Source organism: Hydra vulgaris, chromosome 02 (assembly GCF_038396675.1).
Source record: "Hydra vulgaris chromosome 02, alternate assembly HydraT2T_AEP".
Taxonomy (NCBI): Eukaryota; Metazoa; Cnidaria; class Hydrozoa; order Anthoathecata; family Hydridae; genus Hydra; species Hydra vulgaris.
The window spans coordinates 52,325,784-52,348,021 of record NC_088921.1 but is presented as its reverse complement, the minus strand read 5'-3'; the positions used below and the strand labels follow the sequence as shown (position 1 = coordinate 52,348,021).

The 22,238-nt window shown below is 27.4% G+C and overlaps 1 protein-coding gene across 1 annotated transcript in view; it reads right to left on the bottom strand.

Annotated features, from left to right (window-relative positions):
• LOC100202736 (DNA (cytosine-5)-methyltransferase PliMCI) overlaps positions 1-22,238 on the bottom strand; it is a 105,231-nt gene that overhangs the window by 71,679 nt on the left and 11,314 nt on the right. The window contains exons 2-4 of the mRNA XM_065791342.1: positions 17,813-17,840; positions 17,586-17,626; positions 120-171 (exon numbers count right to left, since the gene is read on the bottom strand). Of these exons, the coding sequence (XP_065647414.1) occupies positions 120-171; positions 17,586-17,626; positions 17,813-17,840 (121 nt within the window). The remainder of the gene's footprint in view (positions 1-119; positions 172-17,585; positions 17,627-17,812; positions 17,841-22,238) is intronic.

Here is a 22,238-nt window from a genome sequence, read left to right as displayed (position 1 = left end):
CTATAATGTAAATAATGTTTGTTTGTTTTATACTATAGAAGTAGAACTAAAATTAACTTTTTATTCATAACACAAACAAAATAATAAAAAACAGCTAAATATATATTTGAACAAACTACATTTTCATTCTCTTCTTTGCTAGGAGAAATGGAACGTTTTGCTTTCTTCACACTAAAAAAGTAAAAAAAAAACATATGCATTATATATATGCCAGCCCTCTATCACTGAAGATATTTCTAATTGCAAAAACTGTCAAAGATTTTAACATAAAAAAAATGTCTCAAGGGCAAGACATAGAAAGCACATAACCACAGCAAATACAATAAATACATTTATAATAACATGCTTATTTCTATAAGTATTATGAAAAAGAGCAAGAAAATGAACATAAGAAACAAATACATAAAAAAAAAAGCGGAAAAAGATAAAGAAGAAAAAAAATGTATGTGAGGTTGCTTATAGAAAAAAGTATACATTTAAAATTTAATTGTTTTCAAGCATAAAGGCAATATTATAAAGAACATATATATTTATTAGACAAAGAGTTCGACAACTATTAATGAATTACCCATCAAAAAGTGAAACACCCTAACCCTAACCTTAGTTTTCATAGTGTAACACCCTAACCCTAATCTAAATTTTCAGTTGAGAATTACTCTATTTTAAGAGCAGAACATTGAAATTGTTAATTAGATGTAATCATTTCTAAAAAAGAAAAAAAAAAAAAAATTGACAGTAAAAGTACATTAAACTTCACAGTAAAAGTGTATCTCATATCATATTATGCACAATATAATTACTTATATATATGTGAATTATATATGTAAGGATTATATACATATATGTGAATTATATATGTAAAGATTGTGTATGAAATATGCATAATATATACATAACAATATGTATAAGAAACTTTAAAAATTTTTCTAACAATTAGAGGCCATTTTTGCTTTAATTGTTTTGTGTTTTGCAACTTTTACTTTACATTGTGTAGATAAATGGAAACCACCTAGGCTATCCACCTTGATGATTTAGTTCTACTTGGTTTTTTCTCTTTAGAAATAGTAGAGAAAAAGAAGAAAGACCATTTTTTCAGAATTATACTATAAAATACACTATAAATTTATAAACTTATTTTATTTCTGAGTGAAAATATTTTCTTATGTATAATTTTAATTTTAAATAAGATAATTAATACACAGTATTAAATATTAATTTATACTTTATATTGTATTGTGTAATTGCATTGTATATTTATACAATGCAATTACATATATTAGTATATTTGGCTAGTATATTTATTGAATATATAATGTCTATTATATGTACTGTGTACAATATTTTATATGAATGATATGTTAAATGTTGAATATTCTACAAGTCTATTATACGAATTGTGTGTACATACTAGATGAGGAAAAGAATATACTAGCCAAGTTATATGATTTTACATAATAGCTATTATTAGACTATTATGATTAGAGTAAGCATATAATACACAAATAAATACATACATATACACAAAAATACAGATATATAAAAAAACGAATCAATTTATAAATAAATTATTGTTTTAGATTTTAGTAAATAGAAAATGACATTTTTTAACTTAAAACAAAAAAAGGGAATTCAACTAGATTTTTTAAATTATAATTTTTTTCTCTGTTTTTTATTTTAAATTTAATATATAATTTCGCTTGAGACCTAACATGAGATACTTTCGAAAAACTTTTTTTAATAATATATTTTTTGATAATTTAAATTGCAGCAATAATAAGTTTTTAACATTATTCTTAAAAAAAGATGATAAAAATTTTGATCAAGAATATCAAAAAGATGCTTGTGTATCTTTTCCATGTTATTATAAAGTTAACAAGGTCTATTTCTTTATACGCCAGGTAATGTTGATTTTTGGTGATTTTAATGCTCCTCACACTGAATGGCTCTAATTGCTTTTTTCAAATTAAGCCACAGTTCATTGTTTAGTAGAAGACAATCTCACAATTTATTAGAGAAAAGTCAAAATGCCTATTTGGATTAGGAATATGTTGAATATGTCGCTTTTTAAATTGTAGAGAAGATTATGACTACAAAAGGAGTTAAAATGTCCCAGATATTAAAATTTAGTGCAAATTTTTCCAATGTAATCCTTCATGTTGACAAAAACCATAGTTATCAAAGAATGTGCTCTGTATTCCTTATAAATTTCAACCAAATTTACAACAGTTTTTGATGCAGACCTTAATCCGCAATAGCCACCCAAGTAGCAAACATTATTGGAGCAATATTGGTCAAGATTTGTGATATTGTGCTAATATTTTCAAACAACTTTATACTAATATTGGCATACCAATATTGTTACCTAATATTGGTATGCCAATAACGGAAGGAAAATATTGGCATGTACAATAATGGAAAAAAATATTGGTATACACAATAAAGGAAAGACAATATTGGTATGTAAAATAGCAGAAAGATAACATTGGTATGTACAATTGCAGTAAGGCAATATTGGTATGTACATTAGCAGAAAGACAATATCGGTACGCACAATAGCAGAAGGATAATATTGGTATGTACATTAACGGAAGGATAATACTGGTGTGCACATTAAATAAAGGATAATATTGACATAATACTGGCATGCTTATATTCATTAAAGGCATATTGATATTCAATTAAAACATGTATATATACATGCCTTTATTGAATATCAATAATTTTCTTTAAAGTATATTTTGAAGTTTGATAAGCTTTAACAGAAGTTTGACAAGTTTGACAAGCTTTAACAGAAAAGTTTTTTTTATAGCTTAACATATCATGTAGTTTTTTAGTTAAAACTCTGATGCAACTTTGTTAATAACACACAGTGTAAAATTTAAAAAAAAAAACTTATTTTACACTTTTTTCTATCAGATTTATCGACCATTTTAGGCCAATATCATTCCTTCCCAAAATATGTCAGCGTTTTAAAAACAAATAAATTTGCTGGTGTAATCTAAATTGTATTATCTCCATAAAAATAATGGTAAATACATTTATTCAGGACTTAAAAAACAGTTAATAAAATTGAAAGAAAATGCACACATGTAATCTTTTTTTTTATCTGATTTTATTGTAGAGGTTTAAAAACTTAAGGAATTTGGATTTGTAGCAGCAGATTCCCTTTTTTCCCATCTGTGAATGCTTTTATATTTGATTCAACTAGTTGTGCATTTGTTAAAGATACGAGGGTTGTCCTCATATCTTTAACAAATGAACTACCTAGCCTAACAAAGAAAACACAAAATTTAAAAAAAAACAAAACAACCATGGTCTTAACCTTTGAAAGCTTAACTGTGAAATATTGGGTTGCGGAGTTTATAAGAGGCCATATGACCTGTCAAGGTGAACCCCACAGTGGTCAACCAAATGAGGCCACCACTCCAGAAATGTTTAAAAAAGCCCACAAAATCATACTGGACGACTGTCGATTGAAAGTGCGCAAGTTAGCTAATATGGTAGGCATATCAAAAAGTGCTGTACATCGCATGACTGAAAATTTGGACATGAAAAAGCTGTGCGCATGATGAGTGTCCCGTTTACTCACAACAAACCAAAAACAATGTCATGAGGATGTTTCAATGAATTGTTTGGTGATGTTTCGATGAATTGTTTAGTGATGTTTCACCAATATAAGGCTGAGTTTTTGCGTCAATTTATAACTATGGATGAAACATGGGTTCATCATTTCACTCCTGAAACAAAAGAGCAGTCAAAACAATGGGCCAAAAGGGGAATATCAGCTCCAAAGAAGGCAAAAACAACTTCATTGGCTGGAAAAATTATGGTGCCAGTTTTAAGATGCGTGTGGGATAATTTTCATTGATTAACTTCGAAAAGAAAAAACCAAACTTTCCAAACTTATTACAGCATTTGAGTGAAAAAATCAAGGAAAAATGTTCGCATTTGGCAAAGAAAGTGTTGCTTCATCAAGACAATACACCCATTCACACATTTGTCATTGCCATGGCTAAAATTAATGAATTAAAGCTTGATTTGCTTCCTCACGCACCTTATTCACCAGATTTAGCCCCCTCAGATTATTTTCTATTTCTAAACTTGAAAAAATGGCTTGGTGAGAGAAGATTTTTTACAAATGAAGAGGTAGAGTGTGGGGTTGATGGCTATTTTGCAGAGTTCGATGGTTCTTACTATAAACAAGGTATCGAAGCAATTGAACATCGCTGGGAAAAGTCTATCAAGCTAAAAGGAGACTACGTTGAGAAATAACAATAAATTTTTTCAAAATTTTTGCGTTTTCTTTGTTAGGCTAGGTAGTTCTGGGGTAACCTTCATATAACAAACCACAATAGGTATTATAGATGCAAAAGATTATTATAGATGTGTATTTAAGTTTGTATAATAAAAGTATAATAAAAGAAGTTGTCTTTCTAGATTTGTATGCAGAAAACTGAACAGATATCACAATTCCTAATTCTAAACAAAAACAGCATCATAGATAAAAAAAATTGTTGCCACTTCTAGAGCTTAATGTTGTTTATATTTCCAAATTGCACCTTGTAGGCCTCGGTGCAACATAAAAATTGTTATTGTATTGGCTTCGTGGTTTACAAAATGTTAAAACCTTGTAGGTTTTTCAAAAAACCAGTCTCCTGATGAAATAAGTCAATAGAAATTTACCATTATTTTATGCTTTTAAATGTTGTCACTTTGACACAAGCAAATTTTGATAATTCTGATACTTGTTGTCATTATGCTGAAAAACTGTTGTTTGTTAAGAAACTTTAAAACTTGTATGGAGATAATTCGTTAAGTTACACAATGCATAGTCTTATTTAGACCTTGTTATGAGATTTTAATGCATAGTAAAAACGCTTAATGTTAATAAATGTAACTTTAACACAGCTTGGATATTTACGTTGTTAAAAGTTAAACGGAGTATATTGAAGTATCATGTTATAATTAAATCTAATCTTAATATGTGATAAAAATCATTTAAACTTATTTTACAAAAATTACTGATGCAATCCAAGTTTGGTATTTGAAAAAGATTATATTTCCTAATAATTTATTTCTTAAAACAATCTTAAACTTTTCGTAATCTTTTGTTTCATTTTTAATTAATTTAATTACCACACGATACTTTAAAATAGTTTCAAAATATCATTAGTTTTTAAGCTCCTGTGACAAATAAGATCTTAATAATTACAATACATTAAAAGCAAAGGTACTTAAAGTATTTGTATATTGTTTTTTTATATTTGTCAATACTTTATTGTTGTAAAAAAAAGAGTATATTTTTTTGAAAAAATAATTCAAGTGTTACAATAATAATTCAAGTAATCAATTCGAGTGAAAAACCTAATGGAATATCAGCATGTACTTTATCTGAAAGTAGAAAAGTGAATGTTATCAATAGTTTACAATATTACTTTTATTTACGCAAATTATTTCTAGTTTACACTTAGTCCTATAATGTAAAATTACTAGAATATGCGAAAAATCTGCTGAATGCAAAAGTTTTTATAAAAAAATAGTGACTGGCAACTTAAAAAGTTAGTTAGCAACCAAAATCAATTAACTGGCTATTTTCAGTTGAGGGCATTTGAGCTTGAAAAGGATCTCACTTCTGCTACAACAATAGACTTATTTAAAACTCCTCAAATGAAAATATTTTTAACACTTCCAAACGTGTGATGAAGATGCTCTTATAAAGAGCGGATTTAAAAATTTCGAGCTAAAATTTGAAACAAAAATTGCAAAAAAGCGAAATAGAAATAGAAATATAATATGGTCCAACCCTCCGTATAGCAAAAATGTTTCAACAAACATTGGAAATGCATTGTTTCCTTGCAAAACAACCCTGATAAACATTATATTGGCTTAACCGAGGGCAAATGGAAAAAACGTTATCCCAATCACAAACAATCTTTTAAACATAAAGATTACTCAAAAGAGGCTATGCTGTCTAAATATATATGGCAACTAAAAGAAAAAAATATTAATTTTAAATTAAACTGGTCTATCCTAAGAACTGCACATGCCTATAATAACATTTCCAAAAAATGTATACTGTTTACAAGAAAAATTTGAAATTATTACTCATTTAGATCAAGAAAATTTACTGAATAAAAAATCAGAATTAATTTCTAAATGCAGACATGAAAATAAGTTCCTTTTAAAAAATTATAAAAACAAATGACCAGTCCAAATTTATTATGATTCTAAAGAATTTTTTTCATGATTCTTTAATTATCTAATGTAGTTGATGCAACCTTCTGGTCAGAAAATACTACAGTTATTACATAATTAATTATAACAATTCCTAACTTCCTGTGAAATATACTTTCTAAAATTTAAAAACTTTTTTATGTTTAGACATTCTTCCTGATGAACCTACTGATGGTGAAACACAGTGTAGAAGAAATCAAAAATTAGATAAGTGTTTTTACTAATTTATTTTTGCTCTGTTCTTTTAGAACATTGAGCACTCTGTTTGTAGAATACACTAATATAATTTATATATAATTTATATATATATTAAATATATATATATATATATATATATATATATATATATATATATATATATATATATATATACATATATATATATATATATATACATATATATATATATATATATATATATATATATATATATATACATATATATATATATATATATATATATATATATATATATATATATATATATATATACATATATATATATATATATATATATATACATATATATTTAATTTATATATAATTTATATATATATTAAATTTATATATATATATATATATATATATATATATATATATATATATATATTAAATATATATATACATATATATATATATATATATATATATATATATATATATATATATATATATATATATATATATATATATATATATATATATATGTATATTAGGGTAATTCAGATTGTAATAGACAAAAAAAAGTTCACAAAAAGCATTCTCCTCAAGGTTGCCTGTGTTTCTTTATCACCTAGGATCATGTGTGCCAAAAATTAGACTAAAAGAAGCAATTTTAGGGGTTGCCATGTTTTATAAGATGAATTAACCATTGGTAAAATTTTGTGATTCTCTAAAATTTTGCAAATTTGTTTTTGTTTTTTTTAGATTTAGATTTAGATATATATATATATATATATATATATATATATATATATATATATATATATATATATATATATATATATATATATATATATATATATATATATAACAATATATTTTGAATAGAAATTAATATAGCAACCACTAGATCTTCTGCTGTGGTGTGGCTTGTTGGTAAACCTACACAAACTCTGTCGACTGCCAGACTTCCTTCAAGAGAAGGTTGCTCTTCCATCATATAGAAGAGAAACAAGAAGTGAAAAAAAGTATTTGGGCAACAATTGAAGCAGTTCTTGTTATATGGGAGAGAGGAAGAATTCCAACTCAAAGAATTGACAATGCAGAAAGAAAGTTAAAAAAACTTTATGACGAATATCTGTTGCTGAAAAAACACAGACCATCAAAATTGGACAGCTGTCAAATGAAAAAAGGACTTTTCCATGCTGACCTTGAAGAACTTTTTGATATATCAACCAAAAATGCATCAGAAGTTATGAAAAACGATGAAGATAAAGCATTTTTACATCAGCAGCAAGAAGATCCATTAAGTTGTAGCATAGCAGGAATTGATCGGAATTTAACAGCTAGGGAGGCACGGAAACAAGTCCGAGAAACTAAAATGGAATTGAGGCGTCAAAGCAGTAAAGCGGAACTGATAGAAAAAAAAGAACTCATTTCTTCTTCATCAGCAGTTGACATTGTGAGTGAAAGTAGCTCAAGTTCCTCGGATGATGATGAATATCAGTCTCCTTCCGCTTCCAGCACACTGAGCACAAGTGGTTCATTGAAAAAGAAGATGAAAGTTCTAACAAATAATGTTGTATCGTCTCTTGATCGTGTTAATATTTCTGATCGCCATGCACTCTTCATGGTTGAAACAGTTGCTCAGGCTCTTGGTCACTCTCTAAAAGATTTATCATTGTCGTACAGCACAATCCGCAGAGAAAAGCGATCTGTTCATGAAGCGCTGACTACAGCTGACAAGGTTGATTTCTCTCCTGATGATCCACTTCTTCTGCATTAGGATGGAAAGCTCTTACCTGATATCACTGGTGGTCAAAAAAAAGTGGATAAAATTGCCATCCTTGTGACTGGTGGTGGGGTGGAAAAATTGCTGGGCATTCCAAAGATTGGTCGAGGTACAGGTGAGCAACAGGCTGATGCTTGCATGAAGGCTCTTAAAGATTGAAAATTGGAAGAACTTGTTCAGGGACTGGTTTTTGACACTACTTCATCCAACACTGGATTTAAAATTGGTGCCTGCACAATAATAGAGCAGAATCTTGACCGTAATCTTATACGGATAGCATGCAGATACCATGTCTTTGAAGTCATGCTTTCCACCATTTTCACGACTGCATTTGGAAGCAGTGGAGGACCTAAAGTTGGAATTTTTAACCGTTTCCAGAAACAACGGCCAGCAATCAACAAGGAGGTGTTCACTATAGGGAATGAAAAATTGTATAACTGTGATTTTTTTCTCAAACTCCGTGAAGAAATGGTAGTGTATTATGGTGAAGCAATTAAAGGTCAACAACCCAGGGATGATTAATTAGAACTCTTGAATTTGTGCCTTATTTTTCTTGGAGGATTAACTGCAACATCGAAGTTGAATGTAAAGTTTAACACACAATGCACGTTGGATGGCAAAAGCTATATATTGTATGAAGATATATTTGTTTCAGGATCAATTTATTATTACTGCAAAGGATAAGAAAGGAATAACAGACATAAGTCTTTTTGCGGCAATTATATACAGACAGTTTTGGAATGAAGCTCCGTTAGCTCAACGAGCACCATTCAATGATGCCAAGCTTCTTCAACAAATTCAAGAATATCCAAATCGTACAATTGCAATTAATGCAGCAAAAGCTTTTCATCGCCATCTGTGGTATTTTTCTGAACATCTAATAGGATGGGCTTTCTTTGATTCCCGTGTCGACAACAACACCAAGAGAGACATGGCAAACAACCTAAAAACAACAGCCAAAACAGAAATCTCTCAAAAGACTTGATGCTGCCACATTCAATTGTCACAATACATTGTCTTCCTTCGTTACACAATGCACCACAGAACTTTTCGATCTAATTTTGATGAATAGCAAAGAAAAAGCTGAATCATTTTTAATGAAAGAATCTTCAGAGTGGGAAATGGATTCAACATATCTTAAAATGAAGCACAAGGTTCGTCAAATGAAGGTCGTCAACGATTGTGCAGAACAAGGCATAGCACTTATAACATCCTTCAACAAAAGCGTTACGAAAGATGAAAACCAAAAGCAGTTTCTTCTTTGATTGGTTGATCTTCACCGGAAAGAATTTCCCGTTACATCAAAGTCTACCCTGATGAAAATGACTGTTGAATGATAAAAATAATTGATCTATTATTGCCTAGTGTAATTACATAGTAGTACAGTACTGTATTATTGTTTGTTTAACATTAAACATCCACAATCCACCACATAATAATAAGTAACTGATAATAAATAATTAAGAAAATAATTTTATTTTTTACTATTTTAACCTCATTCCAAAATGTGACAAAACATGGCAACCCCTAAATATCATCCGATTTGATTCAAATTTTGGAAAATAATTACGATTGTCATATAGAACAAGGGCAAGCTTGACGACAACTAAAGTTTTGAATCTAAAAATTTTGCATCACCCTAATGTATATATTTATATATACATATATCAGTTGTGGGCAGGAAAGGTGTGCAATCGCACTCCAATCATGACCACGCAAGTAATTGTTTTTCTTGAAAACTTGACCATGGCTTTTTCGATAATTAAATGCGCTGAAAAAAACAGACAGGAAAAAAATTATGTACAGGCTAAACTATATAAAAAAGAAATCTTAACGAAAGAGAAATTTAAAAAAAAAAATTAAAACCTATAGCTCTAAAAAAAATCAACTAATATAAATATGAAAAATTAAAACTTTAATAGAAAATTATTTTTAATTATACTTTGCAATTACATTTAAGTTGAATAACTTGTCGCGTTTGACGAGTTCCTAACTGATTTTTTTATATTAGGAGAATAGCAATTAAATCTTTTTTTCTTTTTTTTTAATGTCTAAATAAAATTATTTATGATTAGTTTTTATTTATTCATGTATTTTTTAGATATCAATCAAAAAAAGAATACATAAACAAATAAAAAATAATAATATCAATAATTTTAATTAAACATTAAAAAAAAAAAAAAAGATTTTTTTTTAATTCACTTAATTCACCTAATAAAATTTCAGTTAATAACCTTTTCATACCAACGGGACAAACTAACGTCTGTTCACAAAAAATCCGGACTGATTTCAAATGTACACAAATTGTTCTAAATTTCGAATTTTCGATTCGAAATTTTTAAATTTAATCGGTCAACAACAACAGTTTCATTTTGTGGCAAAATTGAGTTTAAATAATTAATTCAAATAAACATGGAGCATCTAAAAGAGAACGATGTTAGAAATGTGATTGGAAATTTTTATAAACAAAACATAAACAGTGGAAAGAAATTTACAGTGGATCATTTTAAGAAAATAGGAATCGCTAAATCTACAATTTATGACATAATTAAAAGGTCTGAAAATAATTTGCCAATGAATAGAAAAATCGGTTGTGGCAGAAAACCTTTTAAAATTACACCAGAAAAGAGAGAGTCCATGATTGCAAGAGCAGAAGAGAGAATCGGGATTTCGCAAAGAAAATTGGCACTTAAATATAAGATAAGCGTTTCATACGTAAATAGATTATTAAGTATGCATGTACTAAAGTATACCAAAAGAAAAAATGCACTAAAAACAACAGAAAAGCAAGAAATTAAACAAAAGAAAACAAAACTCTGGCTACTATACAAAGGATAGTTCTCAAACTGATCCTAACATTAAATTCAACTTCAAAAAAAAGTTTGACGAGAAAGTTCTCGTTTGGATTGCAATCAGTCATTTTGGTCATTCATTGCCTTATTTTGCTGTAAAAAACTGTGCACTGGATGCAAAAACTTATTCTAAAGAATGTATTACAAAAAGACTTCTTCCATTTATAAATTCCAAGCATCAAAACATGAAAATTTTATTTTGGCCTGACGGAGCGAGATGTCATTATGCAAAACACACATTAGAAACTTACAACACTTTAGGTATTAACTTTGTCGACGCTAAAGATAACCCCCCAAATGTACCGCAGTTGAGGCCAATTGAAAATTTTTGGGCACATTTAAAAGCAAAAGTTTATGGAAATGGATTTACTGCGAAAAATCTTGACCACCTTAAGAATAGAATTCGATTAAAGTTGAAAGAGTTTGATCCAGACTACTTTTTTAACATAATGGATTCAGTCAAAACTAAAGTTCGAAAAGCCGCTGATTTAGGACCACTTTCGGTTATAAAATAGTTAACAATGTCCAGTCACTCATTTTAGTTAAAATTTTTGTAAAAAATCGATTAATTTTGTATTCAATTAAGAACAATTTTTCATTCCGGATTTTTTGTGAACATGATTTTTTGTGTTATAAAACTTTGATCTTTCCTAATGTTTTTATAATATTAGGTAAACTCTTTTAAATAAAAAAATACTAAAATCTAATTATCGTTTAATAAAAGACTAACTTTATTTAAACAATCAAAAAGTATTTTGAAAAAAAGTCTATTGAAATGCATTTGTTGTCGCCGTTGTTTATAAAAATAAGAATACAAATTGTTTAAAAAAATATTCATCAATTCATCAAAAAAAATACTTTTGAAATAAAAGTTTTATTGAATATTCTATGATAACTTATTTAATAGCGTTTTAAAACTTTATTTAAAAGCATTTAAGTGTAAACAAATTTAGACAGTTTACATAGCATAACAAAAAAAATAACTTTTTTATGTTTTCGACTATTAAATTAAATTTATGGATTCATCAAAAAGTTTATTTAAAAAATCGTTTTCGTTGTTTTTATAAAATTAATTGTACCAATTGTTTTGAAAACATTTATACTCTTCATAAAAAATATACTTTCTAACAAAATAATATCTTTCGATAATTTAAATAAATGTCTTTTACAGTATACAATCTTTGAAAGCAATTTCTAATATTGACTTATTATACTAATATTGCAATACTAATATTGACTTATTGACTTATTTTATGTTTAAGATTGTGTAAACTAATTAAAAAAATATTTTTAAAAAAATGTTTTTTTGCAACTAAAAAACTTATTTATAGTTTTAAAAAATGAAAAAAATGAATGACACCTTTTATGATCCTTTTGCTTAATTACTAAAAATAATAGGTAGTAATAATAAAAAAATAATTTCAAGAAATCCTAAAGTCCTTTTTTTTTTATCATAATTAAGTTTCTAAACATTTTTGGAGTTTCAAGACTCTTTGTTCTAAATGCCGGAAAGCATTGGCTTTAACTAATATACTTTATAACCTTATACTTTATTTAGCGCATTTTTTAAACGTTTTCAAAAATCTAAAAAGCTGTGGTTAAGTTGTCGCAAAAAAATAAGAAATATGTGGTCAGGAATAGAGTGGGATCGCACATCTTTCTTGTCCACAACTGAAATATTCCCAAATGCTCATAAAATTAAAATTCCCAATTTGAAGGTAAAAAAAATCCTATTCTCTAAATAAATTTTGCCAAATCATAAATTAAAGTTTAATAATAATTCTAAAAATTATTGAAAATTAATTATTATTAAATACTACGAGAAAAATAACGTAAGAATTTCTAATTTTATTATTTGTGTCATACTTGAAATAAAATCGCCATTATTGGTATAATTATGCGATTGCTCAAAATCGCGCAATTATACTAATTAAATGTATCACGTAATTATACCAAGAAAATGTCTCTTGGGAAAAATTTTTTGAGAATTGGGATTTTCCAAACGACTTTAGGGATTTTCTCGGCAACTTGCTAGTAAAATTATTTCTCAAAATTTGCAAATCATTATTTGGAATGTCTTCCAACAACAGCAAATAATATATAAAAAAGTTAGCAAGAAATAAAGTGCAATCTAAAAAAATAACAAGTTTGTTTGGTTTAAAAACCTGCAAATGCTATTTCTTCAAAAGCTTCACCCGTTTTGGCTGAAAATTCAAACAACTTATTGACAAATTCTACTTCAAGTAGTACACCTGCTTCGTCACCAAGGTTAATTCAAAATATCGAGAAGCCGTTTACGTCAGACACTTTTGAAATTTTGATCAATGCGAATATAAAGTTAAATCTTTTAGTTATTATTTTTTTGTTATGTTTGGTATTTTATATCAACTGAATTATGTGATCGCATAAATCTTTTTTTTATTTATCTATTATTATTTCTCAACTAACTTTTTTAAAAAAGCCCTCTGAAATATATATCAAATACAAAAAATGATTTATAATTATAACAAACTGTTACTAGAAATTTGTTTAACGTGGAAATTAGATTTCTTTACTTAACTGCTTGCTTGTATTTAAAAAATGAATTAAATACATATATTAAAATGTAAATTTCATATGTTTAATAACAATATTTTTTTTATAACAACAAACTGGTACAAGAAATTTAAAAAACAAGAAAACTAAATTCACCGCTTGCTTGAATTTAAAACATAAAAGCAAATGTTTGAATGAACCATAGTCATAATAACATTTTATGACTATGAATGAAAAAATTATTATTAGTGTTCTTCGCGGCAACGATAGCATCCGATCGCTGGCAATCAACATTCTTTTGTAATTAAATGACATTTGGTAATGTTTTTGGTGAGACTGCTTCGCTATGCGATATATGTATAAAGAAAATTAACATTAATTATAAAATTGAACTCACAATAAATGTGAATTATGAAATTTACTAGTTCCTGTTTACCATTTTCTATTTTTCTATTAATAAAACATTCCTTTTGAGGACACAATCTATTACATTATGATGTAAGGGTTTGTCCACAAAGGACGTCTAGCAGAAATTAAATGATAATAAGTAGAAGATTATTGGCTCTCTTTCAGGTTGTCATAAATCGCTATATTACTTTAAAAATCTGTGCACACGAGAGCCATTAATCTCCTACTTCTAGCTATTAGTTAAATTCGACGTAACAACGCTTTTCGTAGACGGTTCATAAATAGTAAAAATTGAAGATTCCCAAATCATATTTAAAATTTTAAACTGCAGGCAGATTCATTAGCTAAGAAACCAAAACTTAATTTACGTTTGAAGTCGACTGAAAAGTACGAGAGACTACTTACCGATTTTTATTTTTCGTCAGCGTTAAATTGTTGGTTCTGTAAAATCTGCACATCATTTGCCGCTCATGGTGGTTAAAGGGTTTTTATTGAAAAGCCTGGAATGCAGAGCATCCTGTTGAACGTTTATCTGCCATTTATAATTGGTTTGACATAAAAATGCGATAAAAAACAAACAAACATTCCAAGAGTTAAAGAGACACAGATGTTTAGAAAATAATCCATGAAAATAATTTTGCACAAGAAAATATTAAAGATTTGTTCTAAAGTTTTTTTTCGCCTAACTCATTTACTTATAATGAAGAATTGGGCTCATACTCATAACTTTGAAGACTTAATAGAGCTTATAGGGCAATGAGGGGGAAAAGATGTTCAATCTCATCTACTGCTTGCACCTGGAAATGCTAACTATATGTCACCCAAGTATATATCTAAGTATATTAATATTATACGCAACTTTGTCAAGCGCCCGCTGCTTGAGTCACTTCAAGGGAAAAAATTTGCATTTTATTCAGATGAGACCTCAGATATGACATCGGTTGAACAACTAGCTATTTATGCATTTTTTGAATTTTGTGGTTTAGTAAAAGAACATTTTATTGGACTACTACCCTACTGTTAAGTAAACTAGTTGGAACTAGCTTATCTGCCAAAAACTTGTTTAAAGTTATTGAAGATTTTTTATATCATAGATGTTCCATGTGTAACGCTAATTATGCATGCATGGATACTACCAATGTGAAATCAGGTGAGAAAGGGGTTTGAAGGCATACTTAGAACATTCAGTCCCACAACTAATTTGGGTTGGCTGTAGTGGCCACAGGTTAGCGTTATGCTTTAATTATCTTATATCTGACTTTGAATGTGTAAAGGAATCTAGCGTGTTTCTTCTTAATCTTAGGAAATTTAATATTGAAAAACAGTGATGAATATGCTGTAGGAAAATGCCAATATTTATGGCGATATTGACAATATTGTGCCTATATATGCTCAAGTACAACTCGATGGACATCTCACCAAAGAGCCTGCTTGACTTTCTTTGACAATTATAACAACTTTTTAATTGCATTATGTACTTGCTATAACATAAAAAAAGAAGCCCTTGGCTTGTTTATGCAAGCTTCAAGTAAAGAAATAATACTGTCAATACTTATGTTGTTAGATGTTTTTTCTGCAATTGGTCCTCTTGTACTTTTTCGGCAGTCATCCCAAAAAAGTATTTGTTTGAGTGATATTTCTATATATTTGAACAAACATAGATCAATTTGAATGCAAGTTTAAACGGATCAGTAAGAAAATTCTTTATATTAGAAAATTACAAAAATACGAAATCTATTGCCCGTGATATTTGCGCATGTCTACCTACATCAAGTCATTTGCGCAAGGAAAAAATAACTTTTGAAAACCTTGAAAAGAGCATTTATTTGACATTTTTAATTTTAAAATTGAGCTAATGAAAGCATTTGAACAAATGAAATTTTGGAAATGTTTATTAGTTTTTGATCTTTGCAATTTTCCTACAAAGATGACTGATCTGATTGATTACAGCAAAGCGGAGTTGTCAACATTATTTAATCACTATGGGAACCTTCATGAAAGTAATCAATTCAGTCAAACGGTGCAACAAGACAGAGATGTAGATCCGTAGAAAACGAAAGTCGAATTTGAGGGTTTTAAATATTTAATATTTTCAATTCGAAAGGAGTGGGAAACACGTTTTGATTTAGAAATACTTAAAAAATCCACTGAACAACAGTGACAAGAGTTAAATAAAAAACGAGAGTCATACTGTGCTCAAACCTTATTGACTGGTTTAAAAAGAACATATATTTAAAAAGAATATATATATATATATATGTATATATATATATATATATATATATATATATATATATATGTATATATATATATATATATATATATATATATATATATATATACATATATATATATATATATATATATATATATATATATTAGGGTGTCATAATTGATATCTTTTAATTCGTCTGTTAATCGTTATCTTGATTTATAAACTTCATCTTTTCTCTTCCAGTAACTTCCAACTCTAATAGTGGTTGCTTGCAGCCTTGATGGATGTGAAGATGTTTAAAAAAAAAAAAAAAAAAACATTTCTTTATAACTAAATTTTTACATTCTGCATTTTGCATGCATGCGGTAGTGGTGTAGTGGTAAGAGCGCTCGCTTTGTAAGCGAGAGGTTCGGAGTTCAACTCCCACCACGCCCCTGGAAGTACCGCGCTCAACTTAGTTTCTCCGCGCAGCGGCCTTGCTCGGCAAGGTTCATGTTTCGGAGTTAAAGAGTTGAGAGAGGGTTGCATCACGAATAATGACCAAAAAAAAAAAAAAAAAAAAAAAATGAGTATCCTCCTCGACTGTAGTGGCCCCCCTCGGGCCTTGGAAAGGTGGGGAGGTTATAATATAATAAAAAAAAAAAAAAAAAAAAAATTTTACTAACTGTTTTACATTCCATTGAAACTAAATTTAAATTTTTAATTTTTAATATCATATTTAACTTCAACTGTTTTTTTTAACAAAAAAATTCACAATTGCAGTTTAATATCTTTTTTTAAATAAAAGTCACATTAATGATATTAAAAGATAATTTAAATATTCCAAAAGATGAAAGTTTTCACTTAACAAAAAACAGTTGACACGTACAAAAATCGGCACTTCGTACATAAAATGTGAGCAGCAATTACGAAGGCTTCTTAGCAAGGCCTGCATATATATATATATATATATATATATATATATATATATATATATATATATATATATACATATATATATATATATATATATATATATATATATATATATATATCGTGGGTTATTAGTTATATATAGAGACAAAAATATTTGGGCTCTACACAAATAAAAATATCAGGAAATTTTTTTTTAAAAAAAACCGTTTTTTATGGCAACTATACGACAACCAATTTTCTGCTAAAGTTCACGGGAACCAGGGGGTACCGCCACCCGAATTTTTTTCCTAAGATAGGCCCTGTATATATATCTATATTTGTACATTTATATCGTTATGGATGTACAATTAAGTGTGCACTGTTAATAATTTTTATTACAACTCAAATCACTATGTTAAGAAACATATTTATAGATATAAACAAGAATAGAAACCAAAACAGAAAATTTTTTAAACTAATAAATAATTCATACCTTTTTTTAAAAAGAGCATTAATTGTTGATTGCTTGCTTTGCTAAACAAAATTAATTATTTTTCTGAATGACTTAAAAAGGCTTCTATTATTTCTAAAAGTTTAAGCTATAAATTTGAATAAAAAATAGAACACATTCATAAAAAATAAAATACACTACTTATAAAATACATTACAAAAAAATAAAATACATAAAAAAAATTAACGTAAGTAATAGAAATAATTTACCCTATTAGTTTTACTACTTCCACATGCTCTGAAAAATAATATAAAACAGTTATCTTTTTAAATTAAAAAAGTTTCTTAACCTTTTAACAAACCATTAAATTATTCCTTTTATAATTAATTGGAATTAGAATTAACCGATAGGGTAACCATAAGAAAAAACATTTTTCAAAATTGTGTACTGGAACCCCCTAAATGTGTTTTATGTAATGAAATAACATCAAGTTTAAAAAACTTTTAATTAAAAATTTATTATAGAGGTGCTAGAGCCTTTATTATTTAACAAGTCCCTAATATTTTTTGAAAAAAAAAAGTCTTTCAAAAGCAGGTCAACCTGGCACTTAAAAGTAGTGAAATTAAACAAAAAATTATAAAATAATAACCCTTTTATATACAAATTTTTATTTTAGAATTAAGTGCTTAAAAACTATAGTTTATCAACTAAAAATTTAAAAAGTGTTTTATAAAACGATTATTATTTTTGAACTTTTTGTATAATTCTGCTTTCCTTTAAGTATCAGGTTGACCTACTTTTGAAAGACTTTTTTTTTCCAAAATATTAGGAACCTGTTAAATAATAAATGGTCTAGCAACACTCCTAAAGAAAATCTTAATTAAAAAATTTTTAAGCGCAGTGTTATTTCATTAAATAAAATACATTGAGAGGTCCCAGTAAACAATTTTTAAGAATGTTGTTTTTTAAGGTCACCCTATTGACCAATATATTCAATTGGAATCAAAATTAAGCAATATCTTTGATTGGAATCAACTGATAAATATTTTTAATTGGAATCAGTATTGATCAATATCTGCAATAACCTGCTTTTTTTCTTAGTCTGTTATTTTAAGTTGATCATTACCAGTTTTGTTAAGTTAAAGTCTACAAATACTCATAAGTTGCAACTAACCCAGAAGTTGATTTGATTTATATATAGTATATATATATAAAAATCAAAGCAACTTCTGGAACTGTCCAAATAAAATCTAGGAAACGCAAATCAATCAAATTTAGGGAACATGAAAAGTAAATAAAAGTAGATAAAAAGTAAATAAAATTATTTCTCTATCCCTTAACTTAAACACCTTTTTAAGAGACAAAGTAGTTGTGTAATGGTAAAGTTCCCACTTAGGCAAGAGGTTCTGATTTCGATCCTAATGTTGCTGGAAATACGCTCAACGTGTTTCTAATAACAGTGGCCTTGTTCGTCAAGGTTAATGTTTTTGAGTTATAGAGTTAAGAGAGGGTTTTAGTCACAATATATATATATATATATATATATATATATATATATATATATATATATATATATATATATATATATATATATATATATATATATATATATATATATATATATATATATATATATATATATATATTTAAATGTAGCCTCCTTGACTGTAGTGGCACATTTGACCAAATAGCTTCTTAAATACCCTTTATTTTGTGGAAAATAATAGATTTGAAAAAAAAATACAACATGTTTATTAACATGTTTAATAACTTTCTTGAGAACAAATGGTTAGCGGTGTACATGCAGTAGGTGTACATGCTTTGTAAGAAATAGTTCGTCTCCACCATGTCTCTGGTAGAACTGCACTCAACGCAGTGGCTTTGTATATAAAGCTGCTAAACTTATATATAAAGTTTAAGTTTGTTATATTAAGTTACAAAATTTTTGTTCAGTAATCATTTGTCACATTTTAAAAAAATATTTTTTTTTTTTACAGCAGTCCATGTGAGTCATCTAACTTTAATGTCTTCAATGTTGATTATTTGTAGGAACAATAATCATATTTTCTAATATTGTCAATTTTAAAAAAGTGTTTACTGCTTGCTTTTCTTTTTCTTCATTGTCATAAGCATTTTATAATTTAAATTTATATATAAAAGATTTAATTAAAATTTATTCATAAAAAAAATATATTTGCATTCATATACTAGCACAACAAAATATAAATTAAATATATATCATATATTTGCGTTGATTTTATACTATAAATATGAAGTAAAGACACTGGATGAACTAAATATGAAAAACAAAAATTATGGACTATATATTATAACATAACATACAGGGCAGCAGTTACAGTTTTTGTTTATTTTTGTGTTTCTATTAGAACTTTAACTTATTGTGTTTTCATGTTTTCTTCCGGTGGAATGGTAAATGATTTATTTAGTTATTTTTATTTATATTGTATAGTAGATCTACACTTTTGTATGATATCAAAAAAAAATATTGGTGCTTTACATTTTTTGGGTTATTTTGGGGTTATTGGGTTTTGGCTATTAGTAGTGATTCCTTTTTTACTGCAGTATGAAATAGGCATAAGTCGCGGGGTAAAGGATAAGTGGCAATGACATTTGAATAAACAAACACAATTTGCAGGGGTTACTAGCCGGGGCTGGATTTTTGTTGTTGTTGCTGTTTTTTTTTATTTTGTTCAAGTTAAAATTTGTTATGAAAGTTTAAGAAAATATAAGAAAAAGTCACAAAAATAATATATACAAATATAATATAATTCATAAATATTTACAATGACAAATAAGAAAGAACAAAGTGAATCAGATGGATATATGGAGTCTTTAAAAGATAGGAAAAGAAGCAATGATCTTAGAGAGAGTATGAGAGTAGTAATTATATTTATAGTGTGTATCAGAGAAGATAATAATGATGCCAATGATTAAGATGATGATGATGATCATTGTCATCATCATAATCATCTTAATCATCATCATCAACTGTATGCTTGATGATAATGATGATGATGATGATGATAATGATGATGATGATATTATGATGATGATGATATTATGATGATGATGATGATATTATGATGATGATGATGATGATGACGGTAATGATGATGATGATGATGATGATGATGATGATGATGATGATGATGATGATGATGATGATGATGATGATATTATGATGATGATGATGATGATGATGATGATGATGATGATGATGATGATGATGATGATGATGATGATGATGATGATGATGATGATGGTGATGACGATGAGATGATATATATACCTTTATATAAAATATATCATAAATTTTAAATAACAATAATATATTTATAAGGAATATCAATAGTAATGCAGCCCCGGTCACAAACCCGGCACCAGCCCCGGCTATGTTTTATCAAACCCGGCCCCGGCCCCGGTCAAATATCAACCCCGGTCGCTTACTATTACATTATCACTACACAAATTATGCTTACACATTAATGTTTTTCTTCCATTTTTAGGCCCTACATTGCTGTATGCATACTTTTTATGTTGTAGTCAGTATTTTGTTTTGTATGTTTTTGTTTGGTGATATATTTGTTGTATGTCTTTGTTCATCCTTAAATTTTTATAAAAAAAATTATTTTTTATTTTTTATTACTGTAAGCACTGTTTGGGTGCATTGTCTGTATTCATATAAATTAATATAACAATAGTATATAAACTAAACATTAGTAAAAATATAAAAACAGCTGATGATTAAATTGCTGATCGACAATGCTACAAATAAAAATTTCAAAATTGAACTAATATATTGAATACAGCACTTTGTATTAGTGCTATTTGAATATTTATACTAATCAAAACAGTATTTTTGCAATATTAGTCAGATATTACCAGCGTGGAAAATAAGAAATCAAAGGTGAGCGGTCAAACTGACCGGCTAATACATAAAATTGACGGTCAATTTTTTTTTAGGCAGTCAAAAATTTTTTTTTTTTTGGTTTAAATTTTCATCGAAGTAATTATTCTGCATGGCGAAACTTTGTAAATAAAAAAATAACTTGATACTTTAAATTGAATGAACTCGTATTCTTTTTTTATTTGTATTCTATTTTTTTTTAAAATAAAATATAAACATTTTTATATTATATCCAAATAATTTAAACTGAATACTTAATCAAGTATCATTTTATGTAATACTACAATAATAATTGCCCAAGTTAAAAAAAAACAAAGTTTTATGTAACTTATATGTAAGTTTTATGTAATGTTTTTTTAAAGATACTTCTCATCTGATTCATTATCCAAAGTTTCATTGAAAGACGATTTTAGATCCAAAGACTCGTCTGATCACGATCCTAAATCAAATAATGTTTTTTGTAGTTTTTTTTTGTTGCTTTTTTTTGAATAAATTTTTCGACTTTCTTGTGAAGGCCTTCGCAACGTATCTTCGGCCCATAATTCAATGACAGGATTCACATCAAAATCTTCACTATTTGTTTCATCAGTGCACACCCGAATTAAATTATTTAGCCGTTTTTCAGTGAAGCGATTTCTTGTGTCAGTTTTAATTCTATTTACAAGAGAAAAAAGACGCTCAACCTTTCCATTCAAAACAGGCAATGCAAACAACAATTTAACAAGAAGTAGAACTGGACGCTGGACTAAAAAAATTTAATACCATAC